The sequence below is a fragment of the Aquarana catesbeiana genome, linkage group LG04 (assembly GCF_042186555.1).
Source record: "Aquarana catesbeiana isolate 2022-GZ linkage group LG04, ASM4218655v1, whole genome shotgun sequence".
NCBI classification, from domain to species: Eukaryota; Metazoa; Chordata; class Amphibia; order Anura; family Ranidae; genus Aquarana; species Aquarana catesbeiana.
The window spans coordinates 308,155,966-308,177,751 of NC_133327.1; the positions used below are offsets into that span (position 1 = coordinate 308,155,966).

A 21,786-nucleotide genomic window follows, 5' to 3' on the forward strand; every position below is an offset into this window, starting at 1 on the left:
TTGCAAGGGTGATGGTGAGTGCATCAAGTCCAACCTATCTGTGTGATTATATGTCAGCTCTAGTAGTTCATTGATACTTCCTACAACTTTTCTTGTTCATTGTTATTATTGAAATAATTACAAAGCTTACATAACAACAGTAGCACTAGAAATGCTTGAAAATATGACCGATACACATAGTCCATGTACAAAAGTCATAACATTAAGTCATGTGAGGTAACAAAACAATGAAATATGATGATCAACCAATTGGCCATAATTAGAAAATAGAGCGAAGGCTCAAAGCCTCCAAAAACACACATAATATAGGTCCATAAATCTGGAGATATAAGGCCAACAAGTTAGCCAGGAATAAAGGTCATGTGATATACACAGGGGAAAACCCCTAAGATCATACTAAAGAAACAACAAGAAAGATAGCAGGAAAAGAAGAAGTAAAAAGGAAGGAACAGGAGCAATTTTTCCTGTGTTGCGGAACCTTCAAAAAGAATCAGCTGTGGTAATACAGCATGCTTCAACACATGATAAAGCACATAACTGCAGAGCAGGGTGCTGAGAATGGGGCCTAAGGATGAATTTCTCCACAGTTCTTGCAGTTACATAGGTCAATTATGTTTTTTTTTAAGCTCGTATTACTTGTTAAGAATAGATCAATACTATAATATCTATAATCTGGGCACAGGTACACTTTAAGAGAAATTATAACTGAACCTGTTTGTCTTCTCAGCCCATTCAGACAACCACTTCTGCTGGTCAAAAACATACGTATACATACATATATATGTAGCAGCAGAAGAATAAATCAGTGAAAAATACACGTTTGACAGAACAGAGTGTCAGAAAATTCTGTATGTCTTGCGTTTTAACTGCTGTCATTTTTTCATTACAGTGTATGCCCATCTGATATTAATATATTTGTATTTTAGGTAAAATTGTTGTATGATAAAGTAGAACATCATCTAATAGTCACTGTGTTACAAGCAATAGACCTTCCACCCAGGCCAGATGGACGCCCAAGAAATCCCTATGTAAAAATGTATTTCCTTCCGGACAGAAGGTAAGAATTTAACATAATGCTGTTTTTCTTTTAAATGCACGAGAAAGAGACATCAGGAATGTTAACTTCTATGTTTCTCTTAGGAACGGTTTCCTTTAAAATCAATAAATAAAGCCTTTCTACTTTATGGTGTAAACAATGGTTAACTGCAATCATAACAGCTGCCACTAGATGACAGTATATAACTTTGTTCTAACTTCTCTTTTAACAGCGATAAAAGTAAAAGGAGGACCAAAACAGTAAAGAGGAGCTCAGAACCAAAATGGAACCAAACATTTGTTTACTCCCATGTGCATCGTAAAAATTTTAGAGAAAGAATGTTAGAAATTACCGTGTGGGATCAGCCTAGAGTACAAGAAGAAGAAAGCGAATTTCTTGGCGAGGTATTTGTGAGAATTATTGAATTGCTTGATGCCACTTTCGGACAGCGTAACATGGTAATAATAAAACAAGTAGAATGTTATGCTAACCATTAGACAAAATAAGGTACATCATTTTTTCATCTTTATTTTTTTACACAAAGAAATTAAGGGAAAAAAATATCTCTTATACTGTGAGTTTATGTGTATATGTGTATATACAGTGCTTTGAAAAAGTATTCACACCCCTTGAAAATTTCCACATTTTGTCATGTAACAACCAAAAACGTAAATGTATTTTATTGGGATTTTATGTGATAGACCAACACAAAGTGGCACATAGTTGTGAAGTGAAAGGAAATGATAAATGGTTTTCAATTTCTTTTTACAAATAAATATGTGAAAAGTGTGGTGTGCATTTGTATTCAGCCCCCCTGAGTCAATATTTTGTAGAACCACCTTTTACTGCAATTACAGCTGCAAGTGTTTTGGGGTATGTCTCTACCAGCTTTGCACATCTAGAGAGTGACATTTTTGCCCATTCTTCTTTGCAAAATAGCTCAAGCTCTGTCAGATTGGATGAAGACCGTCTTTGAACAGCAATTTTCAAGTCTTGCCACAGACTCACAATTGGTATTAGGTCTGGACTTTGACTGGGCCATTCTAAAACATGAATATGCTTTGATCTAAGCCATTCCATTTGTAGCTCTGGCTGTATGTTTAGGGTTGTTGTCCTGCTGGATGGTGAACCTCCGCCCCAGTCTCAAGTCTTTTACAGACTCTAACAGGTTTTCTTCTAAGATTGCCCTGTATTTGGCTCTATTCATTTTCCTATCAACTCTGACCAGTTTCCCTGTCCCTACTGAAGAAAAGCATCCCCACAACATGATGCTGCCACCACCATGTTTCACGGTGGGGATGGTCTGTTCAGGGTGATGAGCAGTGTTAGTTTTCTGCTACACATAGCATTTTGCTTTTAGGCCAGAGCACTTTGTTCCACATGTTTGCTGTGTCCCCTACATGGCTTCTCCCAAACTGAAAATGGGAGTTCTTATGGCTTTCTTTCAACAAAGGCTTTCTTCTTGCCACTCTTCCATAAAGGCCAGATTTGTGGAGTGCCGGACTAATAGTTGTCCTGTGGACAGATTGTCCCACCTGAGCTGTGGATCTCTGCAGCTCCTCCAGAGTTACCATGGACCTCTTGGCTGCTTCTCTGATTAATGCTCTCCTTGCCCGGCCTGTCAGTTTAGGTGGACGCCCATGTCTTTGGTAGGTTTGCAGTTGTGCCATACTTTATCCATTTTCAGATGATGGATTGAACAGTGCTCTGTGAGATGTTCAAAGATTAGGATTTTTTTTTATAACCTAACCCTGTTTTAAACTTCTCTACAACTTTATCCCTGACCTGTCTGGTGTGTTCCTTGGCCTTCATGATGCTGTTTGTTCACTAAGGTTCTCTAACAAACCTCTGAGGGCTTCACAGAACAGCTGTATTTATACTGAGATTAAATTACATACAAGGGGACTCTATTTAATAATTAGGTGACTACTGAAGGCAATTGGTTCCACTAGGTTTTAATTAGGGGTATCAGAGTAAAGGGGGCTGAATATAAATGCACGCCACACTTTTCAAATATTTATTTGTAAAAAATGTTGAAACCATTTATCGTTCTCCTTCCACTTCACAATTATGTGCCACTTTGTGTTGGTCTATCATGTAAAATCCCAATAAAATACATTTACGTTTTTGGTTGTGGTGAGTACACCCCTCACATTTTTGTAAATATTTTATTGTATCTTTTCATGTGACAACACTGAAGAAATGGCACTTTGCTACAATGTAAAGTAGTGAGTGTACAGCTTGTATAACAGTGTAAATTTACTGTCCCCTCAAAATAACTCAGCACACAGCCATTAATGTCTAAACTGCTGGCAAAAAAAAGTGAGTACACCCCTAAGTGAAAATGTCCAAATTGGGCTCAAAGTGACAATATTTTGTGTGGCCACCATTATTTTCCAGAACTGCCTTAACCTTCTTGGGCATAGAGTTCACCAGAGCTTCACAGGTTGCAACTGGAGTCCTCTTCCATCATGACATCACGGAGCATGTTGATGTTAAGAGACCTTGCGCTCCTCCACCTTCCATTTGAGGATGCCCCACAGATGCTTAATAGGGTTTGGGTTTGGAGACATGCTTGACCAGTCCTTCACCTTTACCCTTCTTTAAGGCAGTAGTCATCTTGGAGGTGTGTTTGGGGTCGTTATCATGTTGGAATACTTCCCTGCGACCCAGTCTCCGAAAGGAGGGGATCATGCTCTGCTTCAGTATGTCACAGTACATGGCATTCATGGTTCCCTCAATGAACTGTAGCTCCCCAGTGCTGGCAGCACTCATGCAGCCCCAGACCATGACACTCCCACCCCCATGCTTGACTATAGGCAAGACACACTTGTCTTTGTACTCCTCACCTGGTTGCTGCCACACACACTTAACACCATCTGAACCAAATAAGTTTGTCTTGGTCTCATCAGACCACAGGACATGGTTCCAGTAATCCATGTCCTTAGTCTGCTTGTCTTCAGCAAACTGTTTGTGGGCTTTCTTGTGCATCATATTTAAAAGAGGCTTCCTTATGGGATGACAGCCGTGCAGACCAATTTGATGCAGTGTGCGGTACATGGTCTGAGCACTGACAGGCAGACCCCCACCCCTTCAACCTCTGCAAAAATGCTGGCAGCACTCATACATCTATTTCCCAAAGACAACCTCTGGATATGACACTGAGCACATGCACTCAACTTCTTTGGTCGACCGTGGGAGGCCTGTTCTGAGCGGAACCTGTCCTGTTAAACCACTGTATGGTCTTGGACACTGTGCTGCATCTCAGTTTCAGGGTCTTGGCATACGTCTTATAGCCTAGGCCATCTTTATGTAGAGCAACAATTCTTTTTTTAAGATCCTCAGAGAGTTCTTTATCATGAGGTGCCATGTTAAACTTCCAGTGACCAGTATGAGAGAGTGAGAGTGCCAAATTTAACACACCTGCTCCCCATGCACACCTGAGACCTTGTAACACTAACAAGTCACATAACACCGGGGAGGGAAAATGGCTAATTGGGCCCAATTTGGACATTTGCACTTAGGGGTGTACTCACTTTTGTTGCCAGCGGTTTAGACATTAATGGTTGTGTGTTGAGTTATTTTCAGGGGACAGCAAATTTACACTGTTATACAAGCTGTACACTCACTACTTTATATATATATATATATATATATATATATATATATATATATATATATATATATATATATTAGGCTGGGTTCACACTGCTGTGGTGGCAGACATCGTATGTGATTCGCAGCGCACTGCTGTTCACATCACATGCGATGTCTGTGCTGTGCGATTTCAGCCATACAGATAGTATGGCTGATATCGCACCGCATTCGGTCCAAACTCGCACAGGACCCTTTTTTTTGTTCGGACCAGAATCGGATCGCATGGGTGTTTACACCTATGCGATCCGATACATGTCCGAATTGTCAGTTCGCAGTGCGATATGCGAGCTGAACTGGGGGTGTCATTAACATTGTATGACACTCCCCAGCAGTTCGCATATGGCAGTGTGAACTGCCGTGCGAGTTGGTGCGATGCGGCAACCCGCAGTAAATTCGCTGCGTTCCCGCACCGCAGCAGTGTGAACCTAGCCTAAAGTAGTGAGTGTACAGCTTGTGTTGTTTTGTACTCAGCAAAGGAACTCAGTGGTACTCCTTCGCAGCCATCCATCTTGTTCCAGTCTGCTTTCCACCAGCTTCCATCTGAAGGCAAAAGCAGCACTCCTCTGGAGCTTAATCGCCCCCAGGGGAGAATAGGAAAATAGCACTCCAGCTATGCAGATTTTTACAACTTTTGTTGGCAACAACACATTAAAACATAATCTCTTAAAATCAAACCCTCCAGTGCAAGCATAACTCCCATTATATTAAACCAACATCTGACATTACCCCTGACTCTGCCCAACTCATTTCAGCCAATCAGCTGTCTTCAGAGGATAGTGAGTTTGTATGTCAGACCAGTTTAAAAAGCGCAACATATTTGCATAAACCCCACCCTAAAGATATTGTAGGCTTATAAATGAACAAAAATGTAAAATGTCATTGAGAGCCAGAATAGAGAGTTGACCACATATGAAGTGTCAGATGCTGACTCAAAGGGGTGATCTTTTTTACTGCATCATGCCGGGGAATGTTAATCTACAGACTGCACATGAGAAGAGATTAAAAAGACTAATGCCCTGTACACACGGTCGGACATTGATCGGAAATTCCGACAACAAAATCCATGGATTTTTTCCGACGGATGTTGGCTCAAACTTGTCTTGCATACACACGGTCACACAAAGTTGTCGGAAAATCCTATCGTTCTGAACGTGGTGACGTAAAATACGTATGTCGGGACTATAAACGGGGCAGTAGCCAATAGCTTTTGTCTCTTAATTTATTCTGAGCATGTGTGGAACTTTGTGCGTCGGATTTGTGTACACACGATCGGAATTTCCAACAACGGATTTTGTTGTCGGAAAATTTTATAGCAAGCTCTTAAACTTTGTGTGTCGGAAATTCCGATGGAAAATGTGTGATGGAGCCTACACACGGTCGGAATTTCCGACAACAAGGTCCTATCACACATTTTCCGTCGGAAAATCCGACCGTGTGTACAGGGCATAACAATTCCAACAAGAATACGTGTTGCACAGTCCCGCCACCCGTGACTCCAGCCTTCGCTCTCTTTCTGAGTCGCACCTGCCAGTAGATTCAAGAGCAAGTGACACTTCAGGTATGTCAGATGCCTGTGTTTCCCTGCTGTGTGCTATAGTGCCACCAGCTGACTCTTGCGTCTTTAGTGTGTCCCGTCAGCTCTGGCATAGTGGCTGGCAATTGAAACCACAGCAAAAGTGTATCTTTGCAAAAGAGTGAAAACTAGAGGCACTGGCATTGGGGGTGGTATTATTTAATTGTTTTACACTCTGTGTAGCTGTAATTTCCACAATATCATTCATCTTCTGCTCTTGTATCTCTGTTTAGTTTGTTTCTGTCCTTTGCTTCCAGTGTGTTCCCTGGTTTACTTTCCCTGTGCCTGAAGACATCTGCACCTCCCCACCATTGGTGGCTGGTGCTCACTTTTTTTTTTTTTGGGGGGGGGGGTGTCACAAACTAACACCCCCCCTGCAGCAGCGATCATCCCCCCACCCAAACAAACCCCCACCCCCCGGGAGATGGGGGGCGGTGATCACCTGGCACCCGACGATCACCTGGCACCCCCTTTTCTGTGCCCCGAATCCACTCTTTTTAAAAGCCTATTCAAGCCCCTGGCTCTAGTTACGTGCTTCAAAAAAAAAAATTCAATTTGAATTCATGTGTCCAGTGCCCCCCACATGTAGATTAGGGGGCCGGACACATGGATGGTGGGGGCAGCGCCCCTGCACCCCTAATGGACGGACTAACACTGCTCCCCACAATGGAGATTGCACAGCTAGAAATCATGTTTTTAGAGTCTTTAATTCTACCTAAATTCAGCACAGGAAGCCTACTTAGTCCAGCTTCATAGTATTATAGAAAACATAGAATAAAAATGAGCAGACCTTTTGATTGTAGCATGGTGTTAACGTTACAAGATAATGCTGTTTATTTTACTTTATGTGCAAATCGTGTCTCACAGTGTAACTTTCCTCTCAGATTCTCATAGAGCTAGAGACTGCACTATTAGACGATGAACCTCACTGGTATAAACTGCAAACACATGATGAGTCTTCACTACCTCTGCCTCAGCCATCACCTTTTATGCCAAGGAGACATGTACATGGGGAGAATTCTAGCAAAAAATTACAAAGTAAGTGTGCAACAGTGGAAAATGGCTATTTAATTCCAGGTGAAAAATGTCTGCTAATTGCTATGTGCATCATTCCTCTTCTTAAAATGACCACCTATACTGGTTTGCTGTTGTACAGGATCTCAGCGAATCAATGATAGTGACTTCTCAGATTTTGATGTTGATGATGGTATTGGAGTTGTGCCTCCAGGTGCGTTGGTAAAAGGCATGGTCCCATCTTCTTTGCTTTATTGCTTTTGTTTCACTAATTACAAATTCTGTAGGATGTTCATTTTGGAGATTCAGTGTATTGTGGAGACTACTAATAAAATACTGAATGTGATTAAGATTCCTATTTTACAGTTACATGGATTAAATGATTACCAACACTGTGTACTCAAATCTGCTTTGACTTATCATTAAAATGATAAAATATGGGGTTATTAAAGATTTTGCTTCACAATGCTCTGAGCTAATAAATGCAACATTGATTTTAGAGCGTGAACACCATGACATCAATTAATGTTCTGAAACGCATAGATTTGTCTTATTTGTTTATTTGTTCTGCTTGTGGAATTAACTAATCTGTAGTTCCCATGGAACTTTGCTGCTGCACGGTAGTGTTAACAGTGCATGATGCATGGCTGGCAATTTATATTTTGCAAAAATTCAGATACATAATAGAAATTCTGATATGCCACCACTGACCCCTATAGCAATTGCTTTCAAAGTCTTATAGTTTCTGTAGGTGTAGGATATACTTTTTGCTGTGACGATATGGCTTTTGGGATTCTTAGTTGTCTGCATACTGTACCTTAAAACTATTACCAACCATTGACAAAACATCCATTACATTTTACTAACTCATGTATGACTCTATTATATGTTTCGGTGTTTGCATTTTTTCTCACTCACGCATTCATTCACTCTCTTACTCTCTCACTCACTCACTGACTTTTATCCCCTCACTTAACCATCTAGGTTCATGTTTAAATTATTTTAGCAGGATGAAAGGTCCAGGGAAGTAAAGCTGACTCTTCAGCTTCACTGTATGTAAAGTCTTTGAACTGGAGAAATGTAGCAGGTGAAGTTGTATCTCCCAAACCTTCATTTTTTTTCAAGTTTATCTAAAACAAAATCTTTTTACAAGTTTGTATAGAGAAAGGAAGGTTGGGGCCTCTGTCAAGTTTTTATTATTTTCTGTGTCTTTATATCAAAGGACTAAAACATAAAGAAAGATCTCAGATTTTAGGTTGGGTACACTTCTGGTGGGGCATGGTGGGGTATGCTGAGAGGCTGAGCCAGCTGCCAGTCAGGCGTCTGGGATTCCTGCAGAGGCTGGACCGCCTCTATGATGTCTGCCAATAACGGGCTTTAGCTCAATGTTGGCTGAATCTGGATCACAGAAGTGCACTCCTGTGACCCACAAGAAAAGTATGACCAAATGCACTTTGGCCATACTTCTTTAAATTACTATTAATAAGAACTTTTTAACATGTGCCTTTAAAAAAAAGTAATTGGTAGATGCATTTATGTAGTGGTGAACTGTTTCTCTGTAAAGTGCAGTAAGCTGTTTTTTTGGTTTTGTTTATGGTTGGGATGCACAAATATGGTATACATTACCTGTTTTCAGTTTATAACTCTGTTTAAAACAATGGCACTGCACAGTAATTTTTCTTCTTTACCTTTCATTTGGATAAATAAAATTGTAATATATGCTTATAGGTTCTTTGTAGACAAAACCAATCTGTTCTTTTTTGGCAAACTCCAGGAGAATTGCAGAAATTGTCAGTGATTATACTTTCATGTTTTTGCTGTTACCAACTCCAGTATATTATACAGTGGGTATAGAAAAAACTCACATTAATCACAAATAATCACATTTTGTTGCTTTGCAGTCTGAAATAAAGATAGACACATTTTTTTTTTTTTTTTAATCCAACTATATTTTCTAATGCAACTTATAACATCCAAGTGAAGGATATACCACCAACATGTCAGGGACTGGAGCACTTGCCAGGATAGAAGCAAAATGGATGAAGCAAAATACCATCAAATTCTTGAGGAAAATCTGCTGCCCTCTGCGAGAAAGTTGTCAATGGGAAGAAATTTTACCTCACAACATGACAATGACTCAAAGCACACAGCAACAATTACCACACAGTGGTTGAAGGAGAAAAAGGTGAATGTCCTTGCATGGCTTCATCAGAGCCCAGAGTTAAACCACATTGAAAATCTGTGGAATGACTTGTAGACTGTAGACTACAAACAGTCTCCATCAAATTTAACTGAACTTGAGCAGGTCTGCAAAGAAGAGTAGGCAAATATTGCAAAGTCTAGATGTGCAATTTTAGTAAAGACATATCCCAACAGACTAAAGGCTGTAATTAAAGCAAAATGTGGTACAACAAAATACTGACACAAGAGGGTGATCCTTTTTCCAACTCAGTGATTCTGTTTTTAAATTTATTTATTTTTTCTGACATGTTGATGTTATATCTTTCACTTGGATGTTATAAGTTGCACTAGTAAATACAGCTAGATAATATAAAAACTGTGTTTGCCTTCATTTCAGGCTGAAAAGCAACAAAATCAGATTATTTTAAAGGGGGGGGGATTATTTTCTATACCCACTGTATTTGTTTTACAAATATACATTTAATACACAGCACTTTAGGTTAGATATAGAGGTAGAAAAGCCTGGAGGCTTTATTTGTGTGATTGAAGCCTATGACACAGATGTCCAATAAGGGAGGCATCACTGCAATGAGCCATTTACTTTGAGAGTATACAGAATGGGTTGCAGCTAGCAAGCTAACTTTATTGCTCATTAGATTATATGTAATCCAGCAACATTTTAGGCATCCATGCTAATTATCAAGCTAAGGTTAACAATAAGACTAACAACAGCATGGTGTATAGTGCTGCATTGTAGTTAACTGTGGTGCCATCGGAAGCACTGCAGAAAAATGCAGCATGACTGCTTTTTTTTTTTTTTGCATGGCACGCCACACCAAAGATTACATAATAGTGTAATGCAATAAAAAAAAATCATAAAAAAACATGATGACTGAGGCTATATGCCCTTATTTTGGCATGAAGTTGTATTCCCTTGTTTGGCATTGGAGTTTCCTTTCGAAGTAGGCAATTCCTCTGGTAGACTCGGCCATTTCCTACCTTAAAAAGATCCTCACTGCTCTCCTGGAGATTAAGCCTGTGTTCAAAAATCTGGTAGATAAGAGGTTAGAAGCCCTGCCTAAGACTAAATTTACCCTGGCAGGCCCTGACATGTGACCTGTAGTTGTATCTATGGCAGTTTGTCAGATTAATGCTGTCTGGACTAAGCGTATAGCCAGAAATCCCAGCTCCATCATAGTCAGCTGAAACTTTGAATGGCTTGACGGACACACTTTCATCACACATCCAAGTTTTGTACGATAAGCCTTCTCTGTACACAAATGCTCAGAAATCTCAGGATTAAATGATGGTCAGCTGAACTCCCCTGCAAGAAACACCTGCTTGGCCCTCAAGGAGCTTACCGGGGATAAGAGTACTCACCTCCCCAAAAGGCTTGCACCTCTACCAGTAGGTCTACTACCTCTGAGGTTAGGAAGAGTTCCAATTTTCCCTCAAAGTCTTCCAATGCTAAGTATAGGACAAGCAAGAATCCATGTCCTTCCAAACCAGCCAAGACTAGAGTTTTGTATTGAAAATGCCAGATCAGTCATTGCCTCCCCTCTTCTGGGGAATTTTCAGGTCTCGTCATATATCTAGGATGCTTACCTGCACATTCTCATACTTCTGCCTTGCTAATGCTGTTAGTGTTTTTCAGTAGGTGATCAGCATTACCAGTTTGTTGACCTTTCCTATGACCTCTCCACATGTTGCTCCCTGGGTCTGGCTCTTCTCTCAGGGGATCCACATCATGGGGTAACTGGACAACCTCTTTTTCCAGGATCACTGCTCCCTGTCCCTATCAGCCAATATCCAGTGGATGGTATAGGTTCTGCAGGGGTTCTGTTGAATCCTCAACCTACAAAGTCGTTGCTGGAGTAACTGGGTCTGACAGTGTCCAATCCAAGGTTTCATCAGCACACTCCTAGTGGCCTCACAATGTTGCTTCTTTCTTAAAGTTAAAGTTTCCTGTTTGTTTAACTAAAAATGTTGTCCTGGTGATATCATAGATTTGACTTATGCTTTGGCTGCACCATCTGCCATTTAACCACAGCACTTTGCTATGACTGGATCCCATTGCTGGCAAACTTCTATCTCTTTGTTCTTATGACAAATGCCAGCCTAAAGGGCTGGGGAGCAGTCCTGAACACCTTCTTGGTAAAGGGTACTTGGTCATTGGAGGAGGCTCACCTTGCAATTAACATTCTGGAACTCAGGGCGATTTGGTTGTGAGAATAACCCAATGCCAGTGCCTAGGCCTACATCAATATTCAAGGAGAGACCAGAAGTCATGCCACTCGATAAGAAGTGGAGTTGACTCTCTGTTGGGCAGAACTACTCATTCCAGGCCTGTCCGCATTCCATGCCTGAAAAAATTGTGGTGGGGGATGCCAGATGTAAATCTTGTGGTGTTCAGACAAACTGGACAAGTTTGTTGTCAGGACTCTGGGCTTTCACTATGGGTGCTCTAATTATGCCCTGACATTGGTTCAGCCCGATTTATGCCTTTCTGCTTCTCCAGACTCTCTCTCGCCTAGTTTGCAGGATCAAGAAGGAGGGCATCCAGGTGATTTTCAAAGCACCGAATTTGCCCAGGAAGATGTGGTACTCAGACATACTCATGCTCCTGGCAGTTGCCCCATGGGCTCTTCTGGATTGACTGGACCTCCTGTCCTAAGGGCTAGTGTTCCATCCTGCTTCTTGGTCTCTAGTTTTAACAGCATGGTTTCAACAGCTAGGAATCACACCTGGAGGACCTACTTTGCATGGTGAGAGTCAAGTAACTTTCATCCTATAAATTACTCTGTTGGACATATTCTGCCCTTCCTCCAGTTTAGTCTTGACAAATATTTCACCCTGGGTCATAAAAAAAGTAAAACAAGAGATTAGTGTGGCTGAGTAATGGCTCAAAGGGAGAGAACTGTGGGAGCATGAACATTTCCAAAAAGTTCAAGTAAGGAGATATAGTACATGTGAATAAAGAACAATCAACACGTGTGGCAGCACATCAGAATAGTCTGAAGAGACTATTTTTTGTTTCGCGTGGATGCGCAAAAAAATGTTTTGCGTCATAAATACTATCCTGACCTCCTTTTTCTGGGGTCCAGGCCAGCCAAGATTTAAACCGACGGTACTGCAAAGACCCTGGAGGGGAAGGAGGCCTGGGTTGTCCTGTTCTTCATAAATATTTCCTAGCTGCCTTGTTGTCGCATGCTTACAATTGGCTGGTCTCAGACGAATCCAATGCAGCAGTGGTTCTGGAGGCAGCCTACTTGGGCTCCTACGAAGCATTAAGAAACCTAATTTACCGTGGGCCCAGAGCACCTTTTTCTTTGACAGCGGCCATGAAAACCATTGTGAAAGCATGGCTAGCAGCTAATTCTCTATATCCTATGCCCCCTGTATACCACATAACCCTCTTTGGTATAATCCGAAGCGATTGGAATTTATGTCAATTCCTGATCCTAGTGTGTGGGCACTCAAAGATTTTAAATATGTGGGTCGAATATGTACTGGGGGCCGACTACATACTTTTGATGAGCTAAAACAAAAATACGACCTCCCTAATTCACATTTGTTTAGGTTTCTGCAACTTAGACATGCCTTTAATACCCAATTTGAAAATTCTCAGGGGGCCCTCTACACTTTGAACCTGGAGGAGTTGCTCAGAGATGATTCTCTACCAAAGCCCTTGTCTTGCATATATAAAATATTATTACCCAATGTGCACATAGGTCTAGACACTCTAAAAGCTAAATGGGTGATGGACTTCCCCACACTGGACTCGGAGGAGTGGGATGAAATGTGGGAGTGCTCCTTCTCTCAGCTGGTTTCGGCCAGGGATCGACTAGTCCAGTTCAAAATCATGCATAGAGTTTATTTTACGCCCATGTGCTTACACAAAATGTATCCCTCTATACCCGGCTCCTGCTGGAGGTGTGCCTCACCAGCAGTGGACTTTATACATATATTTTGGAAATGTTCCTTGGTTGAGACTTTTTGGACTGGGGTTACTGCAACTATTCTGGCAGTCACTACAATCCAAATCCCATTGACAGTGGACGTATGTTTACTGGGACTTGTAAATCCTCTGGCCCACAGCCGGGGCGGTTAGAACCCTCTTAAGGATACTACTTTACTATGCTCGTAAAGCCATCCTCCTATGATGGAAATCCCCCTCTGCTCCATCAATTAACTACATACAGTCAGGTCCATAAATATTGGAACATCGACTCAATTCTAATCTTTTTGGCTCTATACACCACCACAATGGATTTGAAATGAAACGAACAAGATGTGCTTTAACTGCAGACTTTCAGCTTTAATTTGAGGGTATTTACATCCAAATCAGGTGAACGGTGTAGGAATTACAACAGTTTGTATATGTGCCTCCCACTTTTTAAGGGACCAAAAGTAATGGGACAGATTAACAATCATCCATCAAACTTTCACTTTTTAATACTATGTTGCAAATCCTTTGCAGTCAATTACAGCCTGAAGTCTGGAATGCATAGACATCACCAGACACTGGGTTTCATCATTAGTGATGATCTGCCAGGCCTCTACTGCAACTGTCTTTAGTTCCTGCTTGTTCTTGGGGCATTTTCCCTTCAGTTTTGTCTTCAGTAAGTGAAATGCATGCTCAATCGGATTCAGGTCAGGTGATTAAAAAAAATGTATATAAAAAAACACATTTTTTTCTCAGTTCAAACCGATATGTATTGTTCTACATATTGTTGAAAAAAAAAATCACAATAAGTGTATAGTGATTGGTTTGCACAAAAGTTATAGCATCTACAAAATAGGGGATAGATTTATGGCATTTTTATCATTAATTTTTTTTTATTAGTAATGGTGGTGATCTGCGATTTTTAGCAGGACGGGGACATTGCGGTGGACAGATCTGACACTTTTGGCACTATTTTGTGACTTTGACATTTATACAGCGATCAGAGCTAAAAATAGCCACTGATTACTGTGTAAATCTCACTGGCAGGGAAAGGGTTAAATACTAGGGGGCGATCAAGGGTTTAAATGTGTTCCCTCAGCTTGTTGTAACTGTAGGGGGATGGGCTACCTAGGACATGACAGAGATCACTGCTCCTGATTACAGGGAGCAGTAGATTCCTGTCATGTCACTAGGCAGAAAAGGGAAATGCCTTGTTTACATTTCCCTGTTCTGCCCCTCATTGCGATCGCGGGCCACTGGCAGACATCAAGTCCATGGGACCAGCGGGCGCGCTGCCGCGGCCGGTGCACGCCGCTAGCCCAGGATTTTCGAAGGGACGTATGGGTACGTCCTTTTGCGCACCCGTGCCATTCTGCCGACGTACATAGGCGCGTGGCGGTCGGGAAGCGGTTAAAGGCTGTCTTTGCTCTTGAAAGCCCAGCACTGCAACCAGCTATTAATGCCGTTTCAGTATAACAAACTAACTAGACTAGGGTATTGAACAACCAACATGACCCTGTATTTCAGGATCCTGTTGTTGGAGAGCAGTTGCAGCAATTGCTTTCTGTTCTGCTTTTTTGTGTGAATGCAAAGAACATGTCATGAGATACATTTCCAGAATGGTCCTAATTTCCATTCACATGTGCAGAATCTTATGACTTAAAAGCATGGACAGATGAAGCTGCCTGTAAAAGGCACCTCACGTGCATGCCTTTTTAATTAAAACATCTGTTTGGTAAGCAATTCCTCAAAGAGGTCACAGGTAGGAAGATTTTACTTTCACAACAGAAGACCCCAAACACCTCCTCCTTAGGAGCCCCTAGCTCCTCTAAATACAGATCACCTATCATCTGCAACCAGGCTTCAACTTCAAAATCTAAACTCAGCCCTTCCTTTCTGCACAAGACATGGCCCAGCAAGGCCATCAAGCCTTCCACAAAGCCCTCTTTGCAATGTAGAGGCACCCTCAGTCCAATGAGTGTGGGGAACGTTTGTTACAGTTTGCCTCTTTCTGGGTCACAGACCTGTGGGTTATACAAAATAGAGTTCAAAGCTCTACCACCTCACCGCTTTCTTCTTTTAAATCAGCAAAAAACTGCCCAAGGATAGTTAGATTTGCAGAATGCCCTGAACCATCTCTTGTCCCAGGGACTTGTTGTGCCATTACCACAACAAGATAGTTTCAAAGCATTCTACTCAAACCTCTTTATGGTGCTAAAGCCCAATGGAACAATTGCAGATATAAGTAAGTTATACATGTGCATATACCATAACTGGCCGATGCCCCTGCAAGCTGAAAACCACTGACTTCTTGGCTTCACCTGAATTTTGGTCTCATGCGGATTGGATGAAGTGGAGAGGTTGGGTGGTGACATCACACTTTCTGCCTCGTCCAAGCAGAGAATGCTTTGCATTCATTCAGAAAATGTAAAGCATTCTATAAATGGCGCCTGTGCCAAGCTGCCAACCTCCTGTATTTAGAATGCAGCAGGCCAGCCACTCAGCACAGGTGCCGGAAGCAAGTGAAGCTCATTGAAGTAGCATTGTTTACGTCTGTGATTTCCAGCTTCCAGGGACATTGTCCATGATATGGTATATACATATTTACATACCTGGAATTCCTCTTTAAAATCCCTCAACAGAAGCCTTCAAATTCAAAACATTGCAGACGCATGGAATCTGCAAGGTCAGTAATTGCCTGCCTGCGACAAAGGAAATACATTGCATACTTGGGCATCTAAGATAAATGGCTGCATGTTCCCTTTTACCCATGTTCCCTTTTACCCACTTTATTAGTGCTTTCTGCTCTTCGCAGTGACAGACAATTACTTCCGATTTGTCACACTGCCCTTCCATTTATCCTCTGCTCCCAGAACTCAGGGTATCCAAGTAACAGGCTATCTAGATTACCATCTTCTGAAGCACTCCTCTCTTCCAGCTTTTAGAAAATGCCCACAGGACAATTCAGATTCTCCAGGCCTTTGGCTGGGTGGTTAATTTTAACAAACTTACTTTCCAGCCTTCCCTTCACCTTGGATACTTGGGACTGATTCTGGGCAGATCTCAAGCAAACATCTTTTTCACAAAAAAGAAAGTCCTTGCACTAAGAGCATATGCACAAGAATTGATATCCAAGAGATTCCACAATGAGATTCTCCATAAGAGTTCAAGGCATAATGGTAGCCTCTTTTCAAAGCAGTACTATTCACCCAAATCTTTTCAGTACACTCTGACTTAATCTCTTGTCAACTTGGAAGTAAGCAGGCTCCTTCTCTCGATTTGTTATATTGGTGGCTCACCACCATAGCCTGAACAGTGGAGTTTTGTAGCAAGCAATAGGGAGTTCATAAGAACAGGGAACAGGCAAGGGAGGTGTTCTGTACTGTATTTCATTAATCAGATTTTACTGGTAATTTAAAAAAAGATACATTTTGATTTCCATATCTTGAAGTACAGTACAGGACACAGCCTTGGGTTATAGGTGTGTGCCTTCAGGTATTGTCACCCCAAGCTCTGTCTGCGGTCATGGAAGCCACTGGTTCTCCTTCCTGTTGGCAGAACTCCTGGCTCCTCCACGCTGACTGATGTTTAATTAATGAATTTAATTAATTTAATTCATCTGTAAGTGTGCTATTGTGAATAAAGTGTTGCCTCTTTTATTCCACTAATCACAGTGCCTGGTTCTGTGTTTCCCTTTATGGATTCCCTGTGTGTCCTGTCTTTAAAGCAAGGGACACCATGCTTTAAAGTTCACCATCACACAAAGAAAAAGGAATTTGATCGAAGAAGCTTACATTCGTAAAGAAAAATCTCCTCATGTACTTTTACACGCCCATTCCACCAGATCATGGAGTTTCCTGGGCATTTGGCATCAAGGCTTTGTAGCCTAGCTGTGTAAGACTGTCACCTGGTCTTGCGTTCATATATTTTCAAAGTTTTACCAGTTGGATGTCCAGTTTTCTGTAGCTGTAGCTTTTGGCCACAAGATTCTCACAGCGGAACAGCAGAAGTTGGCACTTGTTGTTTGGACCTGTTGGCAAAGTTATGTTTGCCCAGCTTTGCTAGTTTCCAATACCTGAAGGTACACACCTACAACTGTGACTGTGTTCTGTACTGTACTCCAAGAAATGGAAATCAAAATTTATCTTTTTTGGATAACCAGTAAAATCTGATCAAATGCAGTACATAACCCCCCTTCCCTTTTCTTATAATCTCTCTATTGCTTGCTACAAAACTGGGGCTACTCCTGTGCTGTACTTCAGAGAACAGAATTTACTGTTTTTTTCCAGTTCTGACAGTCAAAAATTAGGCATCGCTTTACTTGCACTTGTACAATGTATTGCTGAAATGTCTGTGCAATCTATTTTACAAAAATTTCACAGAAGAATAGGGATAGAGTGCAACAGCACAGATACCCTATAAGATCTAAAGAGAATGAGTTCCCTGTTCCTAGGCACTTTCTTGCGGCTGGGTACAGGACTCTTAAAGTACAACTAAAGGCAAACATTTTTTGAAAGTTTTGGATAGAGGAGAGATGGACTTGAACACCTGTTTTTATTGTTTTCTGTTCGCCCGTTAGGGAGATTCACCCTCTCTACTTGTCCTGCTTCTGGGACAAGCAGGACAAGTAGAGAGGGTAAATTTCCTCTCACTTCCTGTTTGGCTATGGGACAGGAAGTATTAGTAAATCTCCCCAATAGGACAAAGATGGGGAAAAATAAACCTTACAGTGGTTATAACCCTCCCTTACTCAATCCAAAATTAAGAAAAAAAGGTTTTGCCTATAGTTTTACTTTTAATGTAAAGAGGTATTTGGGATTTGAATTAAGATATGTTTGTCATCGCAGAGTATGAAACATGACTTTGTTTTGCATTTGTTTCTTCTTCTCATAGCAGATTCCTTTTCACTCCTGAAAAGTAGGATCATTAGTCACTTGACAATACACAAATTTCTGGACCCAAAGCAGCATGGCTTTACTGAGGGCAGATCGTGTCAGACTAATTTGATTGAATTTTTTGACTATATGACCAATGTTTTGGACCAGGGGGGTGCTGTGGACATAGCATATCTTGATTTCTACAAGGCATTTAATACAGTTCCACATAATGATCTAATACAAAAGTTGTACACGCTAGGACTTAACCCTTGGGTAGTTCAGTTGATATGCAGTTGGCTAAAGGATGGATACCATAGTGTGGTTGTAAATGGGGTTCATTCAGAACAGAAACCAGTCACAAGGCCTTGTACCACAAGTCTCTGTACTAGGTCCTGTTCTGTTTCATCTATATGTAAGTTATATAAATAAAGGTTTGTTGGGCAAGGTATGTCTTGTTGCTGATAATACAAAGGTGTGTAATAGGGTTGATATCCCTGGAGGTGTCTGTAACATGGAACATGATTTGGCATTGCTGTAAGATTGGTCAAACAGTGGAGACTGCAGCTCAATGTTTCTAAATGTAAAATAATGCACCTAGGGAAAAAGAATCCCCTGAGAGAGTACAACATTGGGGATACAGGGGTTGATTTACTAAAACTGGAGAGTGCAAAATCTGGTGCAGCTCTGCATAGAAACCAATCAGCTTCCAGTTTTTTTTTGTCAAGGCTTAAATGAACAAGCTGAAGTTAGAAGCTGATTGGCTACAGCTGCACCAGATTTAGCACTCTCCAGTTTTAGTAAATCAACCCCACAGTGTACTTATTTAAGATGATTGCAAAATGAGTAAAACAGTGTGACCAGGCAGTGGGAAAAGCGAATAGAATTCTAGGATGCATCACTAGAGGGATCACCAGCAAGAGGAAGGAGGTCCCGATTCCCCTATATAGATCTTTAGTGAGACCTCATTTAGATTACTGTGTCCAGTTCTGGAGACCTCACTTACAGAAAGATATTGATAAGATGGAACGAGTCCAGAGACTGGTAACAAAAATAGAGAAAGGTTTGGGGGATAAAACATATCAAGAGCAACCTCGGGAACTTAACATGTACAGTCTGGAGGAGAGAAGGGAAAGAGGAGACACGAGTGAAACCTTTAAATACATCAAGGGAATGAATAATGTTCAGGAGGGCAGTTTTTTTCATATGAAACCAAAATCAAGAACACGGGGACATGACCTCAAACTAATTGGAGAAAAAAATCAAAACTAATTCTAGAATGTATTATTTTACTGAAAGGGTATTGGATGCTTGAAATAAACTTTTCAAATTTCTTATAAAAATTAAAGAGAGTTAGAGAATTTAGTTGCCTTAGCCTGAAGCAAGCAAAAAGGTTTGAGCTGCAGTAGGGATCTCAGAAGTTAGAGAGCCACACTAGAGGCTTGGTAAATTATGCACTGCTCGGTGTTTGTTTCTCTATGGATGTATTATTTAACTCCAAGAAAAAAATGACTGTGTAAAACAAAAAAGCTTATTCCTATAGAGTGGGTGTCACTTTTTCTGTTAGCCATTCACAAAATGCAAGGCATTCTGTGAATAGAGAAGGGGAGAGGAGGGGCATATAAATGACAGTATGTATGAGAGCCACCGCATTCATAGTCACATTGTCAGAAATATAGCAAAAGCTAGCTATTTAGCTATGAATGAAATTGTAAATAGAAAGAGCAGTGATCCTTACTTTTTATACACAGCAGATTAAAAAAAAAAAAGTTTGCCTGGAGTTCTGCTTTAAATCAATCAAAAATGATTGCTGGAAAACTAGGGGTATTTGTATAAAATAGTGAATATGACATTCAATAAACATTCACTGCAGATGTACCTTTTGGTGCATTTGTTTGAAATTACAATGATTGATTCACTTGTTGTAAATGTTTGGTGAATGTCAAATTTGTTACTGTATAAATATGCAGCCTAAAAATTGTAGTATATTGTATTTCTATGCTCCAAATATTACAATCTTCAAAACTTATATTTACTGTTTTTCTTGATTCCAATACTATTTTTAGTTTTTTACTCTACAGTATCTTCTTAAGGTCTATGTATCTCATTTGAATGGTTGTAGAATACAGTGCCTTGAGAAAGTGTTCATACCCCTTGAAATTTTCCACATTTTTTCATGTTACAACCAAAAACGTAAATGTATTTTAGTGGGATTTTATGTGATAGACCAACACAAAGTGGCACATAATTGTGAAGTGGAAAGAAAATGATAAATGGTTTTCAAAATGTTTTACAAATAAATACCCTGTTTCCCCGAAAATAAGACCTAGCGTGATTGTCAGTGATGGCTGCAATATAAGCCCTACCCCCTAAATAAGCCCTACCTTGTTTCCCCAAAAATAAGCCCTACCCTGAAAATAAGACCTACAAGAACTTTAACTAGGGCTTATTTGGGGGGTAGGGCTTATATTGCAGCCATCACCGACAATCACGCTAGGTCTTATTTTCAGGGAAACAGGGTATGTGAAAAGTGTGGCGTGCATTTGTATTCAGACCCCTTTACTCTGATACCCTAACTAAAATCTAGTGGGACCAATTGCCTTCAGAAGTCACCTAATTAGTGAGTCTACCTTTGTGTAATTTAATCTCTGTATAAATACAGCTATTCTGTGAAGCCCTCATGACCTTCATGAGCAAACAGCATCATGACTGCCAACAAACACACACCAACCAGGTCAGGGATAACCTTATGGAGAAGTTTAAAGCAGGGTTAGGTTATAAAAAGATATCACAAGCTTTGAACATCTCACGGAGCACTGTTCAATCCATCATCCTAAAATGGAAAGGGTATGGCAGCGAAAGGTAGTTCTACAAAGTATTGACTCAGGGGGGCTGAATACAAACAAACTTTGTGTTGGTCTATCACATACAATCCTAATAAAATACATTTACGTTTTTGGTTGTAACATGACAAAATATGGAAAATTTCAAGGGGTATGGATAATTTTTCAAGGCACTGTATAAAGCAGCAATGTAACTGTATTATTTTACCTAATTCAAAATGTGCAGAGACAAAGTACAATTGTAGTGCTGCAAGTCATTTACAGTACAATTTAATACAGTAAGACAGGGGTCTCCAAACTTTCTAAACAAAGGGATGGTTTACTGTCCTTTAGACTTTAGGGGGGCTAGAGTGGTCAGTGGAAGTAGAAAAAGCTCCAGCGTCAGTGGGAGTAAAAAAATTTACATAGTGCCTGTAGTCAGTAGGAGGAGTATTGGTGCCCCATCGTTGGTATTAGTGGGAGGAATAGTGCCCGATTGGTATTATCAGTGAAAGGAATTATGCCCCATTGGTGGTGTCAGTGGGAGGAATAGTATACCATCAATGGTGTCAGTGGAAGGAAATATGCCCCATTGTTGGATCCTTGTTTATGTGTGCCTAATCCAATCAGTCAGATCCCATGAAGAATTCTCGGCATCCTAAAAAGAAAAAAAAAAACAACAT

General features: G+C 40.8%; 1 protein-coding gene across 25 annotated transcripts in view; it reads left to right on the forward strand.

Moving 5' to 3' along the window:
- The window catches only part of RIMS1 (regulating synaptic membrane exocytosis 1), a 641,584-nt gene that overhangs the window by 274,403 nt on the left and 345,395 nt on the right, over window positions 1-21,786 (forward strand). For 23 of the 25 annotated variants that reach the window (XM_073626786.1, XM_073626789.1, XM_073626788.1 and 20 more), the window contains 4 exons: window positions 927-1,057; window positions 1,269-1,440; window positions 7,151-7,304; window positions 7,423-7,494. In XM_073626786.1, the coding sequence (XP_073482887.1) occupies window positions 927-1,057; window positions 1,269-1,440; window positions 7,151-7,304; window positions 7,423-7,494 (529 nt within the window). The remainder of the gene's footprint in view (window positions 1-926; window positions 1,058-1,268; window positions 1,441-7,150; window positions 7,305-7,422; window positions 7,495-21,786) is intronic. The other 2 variants (XM_073626770.1, XM_073626772.1) reach the window with 1 other exon arrangement.